Genomic DNA, 3,286 nt, shown 5'->3' with positions numbered 1-3,286 from the left:
TTGTCCGGCCACGGATGTTGGGGCTAGCGTTCCCGCCCTCGTCCAGCGTTCCCCACCCCGTCCCTCGGCGTCAGCTGCAGACCCTGCCCCGGGATGTGCTCGGACCCCGCTTCACCCCTCGGCAACACCCGTAGTCGTGGCAAACACGGGAGACCGGGAGGAGGCCAGGCTGGGCGAGGTCCCCAGAAAAGAGGGTCGCGGACTCCTACGCCAGGAGGGCGACGCGGGGACTTCAGCGCGGCGGGGTCCCCTCCAAAGAGAGCAGCCTGGTGCGTTCTAGCTTCGGGGGGGCTGCAGACCCTTCGCTGGCAGACAGTCCTGTGCCCGAAGAAATCTGGATTTCAGTTTTGTTGATGGTTGTTTTTTTGAGTCGGGGTCTCGCTCTGTCGCCCAGGCTGGAGTGCAGTGGCCTGATTCCGGCTCATGGCAGCTCCCACGTGCTGGGCTCAGGCAATCCTTCTGCCTCAGCCTCCCGAGTAGCTGGGACTAAAAGTGTGCGCCAACAGGCCAGACAGATTTTTTTTTATTTTTTAGCCGAGACGAGGTCCCACCATGTCGAGGACCCTCTGCAGCTCCTGGGCCCAAGCGATCCTCCACCTCGCCCTCCCAAAGTGCTGGGATTACAGGCATGAACCACCACGCCCGGCTGGAATTTCAGGTTATTGTTGCAATCCGTACATGGCATTGATAACGCCACCAATGCAGAGAAACTCTGTCCCGTCGAACTTTCTGCAGTGGCAGAGATGCTCTGTATCTGGGCTGTCCTGTGGGTGGTGGCAGTCGAGCTCTTGACACGGTCCTTTAGTGTACGTTCCTGAGACACTGAAATTTAAATGTAAATCACCATATCTGGTGGCTTCCACACTGACACAAGTCCAGAGCTAGGACTCTGTGCCACGGTCCTTTGAGACCCATTGAAAGCCACGTTGCCCATCCAGAAAAGCATGCACATACATCACATGGAGGTGTGAGTTAAGGGTCAGAGGATTCAGGGGCCTTCTGAAGCCCTGCCCACGAGCCCCAGGATGAGAATCCCTAGAACGTGAATACTGTGGTTGAAAAGAGAGGCCCACTCTCCCAGACCTGGGGGGCTGCCCTCCAGAGGTTTTCTCCATTTTGCTATGGCCCCCACCTCCACCTGATAGTCTAAAAAGGCCGGGGCTCACTTCTTCACTTTGCAACAAGCATGTCAGAACATGGTCCGTAGCAGCTCAGAGGCAAGACCTCGCTCCATCAGTTCATGACAGTCCCTGGGTGCTCAGCATCGCCTAAGCACAGGGCCGGCTGCTGAGGGTAAGTGGGGAACTAGACAGTCACGGTCTCCACAGAGCTAGCCGGTACGTGAGCAGATGTCCATTCATTCATTCAACGCACGGAGCACCTGCTCAGTGCCAGGTGTGCTGGGAACTGATTTACTGAGTATCCCTGGATCCTAAGTCGGCATGACAAATGCCCAGTGACAAAGGCGTCCCGCACTCGGGGGGTGTTGAATCCGTCCAGGCAGAGGAGGCTTTCTGGAGAAGAGACATCTCCACTGAGACTGAAGGTGAGGAGGACAAACCAGACGCGAGGACTGGCTGAGTGAGAGGAGGACGGAGGCCGTGGGCGGTGGAGGACAGTGGAGAGAGGTGATGCCCTGGTGACCTGCGCCTTCCCGTGGCCTGGCAGTGAGGCCCACCTCGGCTGACCCTGCACGGGACAGAAGTGCAGCCCTCGAGACCGGACGGCCCGGCAACAGCCGAGGGACTTGGACCTCCAGCGCCAGGGCAGTGTGACTCTGGTCATGTTGCCTCCAGGAACCGTGGCGGTGGGTGGCCTGGTAGCTGCCATGCTCCCAGCAAGTGGGATATAAGTTGCTGAGTGAGGGTGGAGGAGAAGGCGTGGGAGCAGCAAACAGAACGCCATCGGGCTAGAAGGGGAGGATCATGGGGCCATGGGCAGGCGAGCAGAGACGAGGACCGTCTTGGCTTATTCACACTCCTGCCCCTGGCGGGCCAGGCCGGGGGTGAGCCCAGACTCTCCAGAATGAGGGCAACTTGTCCCTCGCCCTCGCTGAAGTTGGCTTCCTGCCAGGCATTTTGTGGTTTCCATCAGCCGGATTGTTCCAGAGACAGTCTTGGCTCCTGCAAGAATGCCCAGAGGATTCTTCTGTGAATCTGTAAGGGTTTGCCTGATGTCCCCTGTGCCTGCCGCCATGTTCTCACTTCTTGTCTAGTTTCATTTCTCCACCCTCTCACGAGAGTTTAAGTCCGCTCAACTGGAGGATCAGAAATGAGGATGATACGGAATGTCGAAGCTTTGCACTTACGTTGCCAGGTAGTTACTTTCTTGCATTTAAAAATAATTTTGCATTTCTCCTCGAGTGTGTGAGTGGGAAGAGTGACTAACTGTGTCGTCATCTCTTTGGTCATCCTCCACTCTTTTTTTTTTTTCGGGAGTCGGAGTCTTACTCTGTCGCCCAGGCTAGAATGCAGTGGCAGGATCATGCCTCACTATAGCCTCCAATTTCCTGGGCTCAGGCGAGCCTTCTGCCTCAGCCTCCAGAGTAACTGGGACTACAGGCACAAGCCATCATGCCCAGTGAATTTTTTGATTTTTTTTTTATTAATCAATATTTTTTATTATGGTTTTGTGGGGTACAGTTAAGGGTTAGGTGTACAATTACATTTCATTCAGGCACCCTGTTGATAAGAGGTGTTTTCCCATCCCCAGACAGATATTTGCCACTGTTAATCCCATCCCCCCTCCATAGTTTCCCAGTACCGTCAGTCATTTTCTTATAGTATTACATTGGATATTCAAGGTCCATTATATGAGTGAGAACATGTGATACTCAGATCTTTGTTTCTGTGAGAGGTCACTCAGTATTATAGACTCTAGTTCCATCCAGGTTGCTGCAAAATTCATGATTTTGTTCTTTTTTATGGCTGTGTAGTATTCCATCGTGTATATGTACCACATTTTTTTAATCCAGTCCTCTTTTGATGGGCAGCATGGTTGTTTCCAGGTTCTTGCTATTGTGAACAACGCTGCGATAAACATACGTGTGCAGGTATCTTTTTTATAGAGTGATTTGAGTTCTTCAGGGTATATTCCCAGTAGGGGGATTGCGGGATCATATGGAAGGTCGATTTTTAGAGCTTTTAGGAATCGCCACACTGCTTTCCACAGAGGTTGCACTAGTTTACACTCCCACCAACAGTGTAGAAGTGTTCCCTTTTCACCACACCCTCTCCAGCAGCTGTTATTTTTTGGGTTGTTGATAATTGCCATTCTGACTGGAGTT

General features: G+C 53.2%; 1 protein-coding gene across 1 annotated transcript in view; it reads right to left on the bottom strand.

Annotated features, from left to right (window-relative positions):
* The window catches only part of RCN1 (reticulocalbin 1), a 17,223-nt gene extending 15,318 nt beyond the window's left edge, over positions 1–1,905 (bottom strand). Inside the window, exon 1 of the mRNA XM_008073697.2 lies at positions 1,679–1,905. Within this exon, the coding sequence (XP_008071888.2) occupies positions 1,679–1,905 (227 nt within the window). The remainder of the gene's footprint in view (positions 1–1,678) is intronic.
* Positions 1,906–3,286: the final 1,381 nt, after the last annotated feature.

The sequence above is a fragment of the Carlito syrichta genome, unplaced genomic scaffold (assembly GCF_000164805.1).
Source record: "Carlito syrichta isolate Samal-C Ts95f unplaced genomic scaffold, Tarsius_syrichta-2.0.1 Scaffold316023, whole genome shotgun sequence".
Taxonomy (NCBI): domain Eukaryota; kingdom Metazoa; phylum Chordata; class Mammalia; order Primates; family Tarsiidae; genus Carlito; species Carlito syrichta.
Note: the sequence above shows the minus strand (reverse complement) of the source record. Positions and strands in the feature narration are given on the sequence as shown.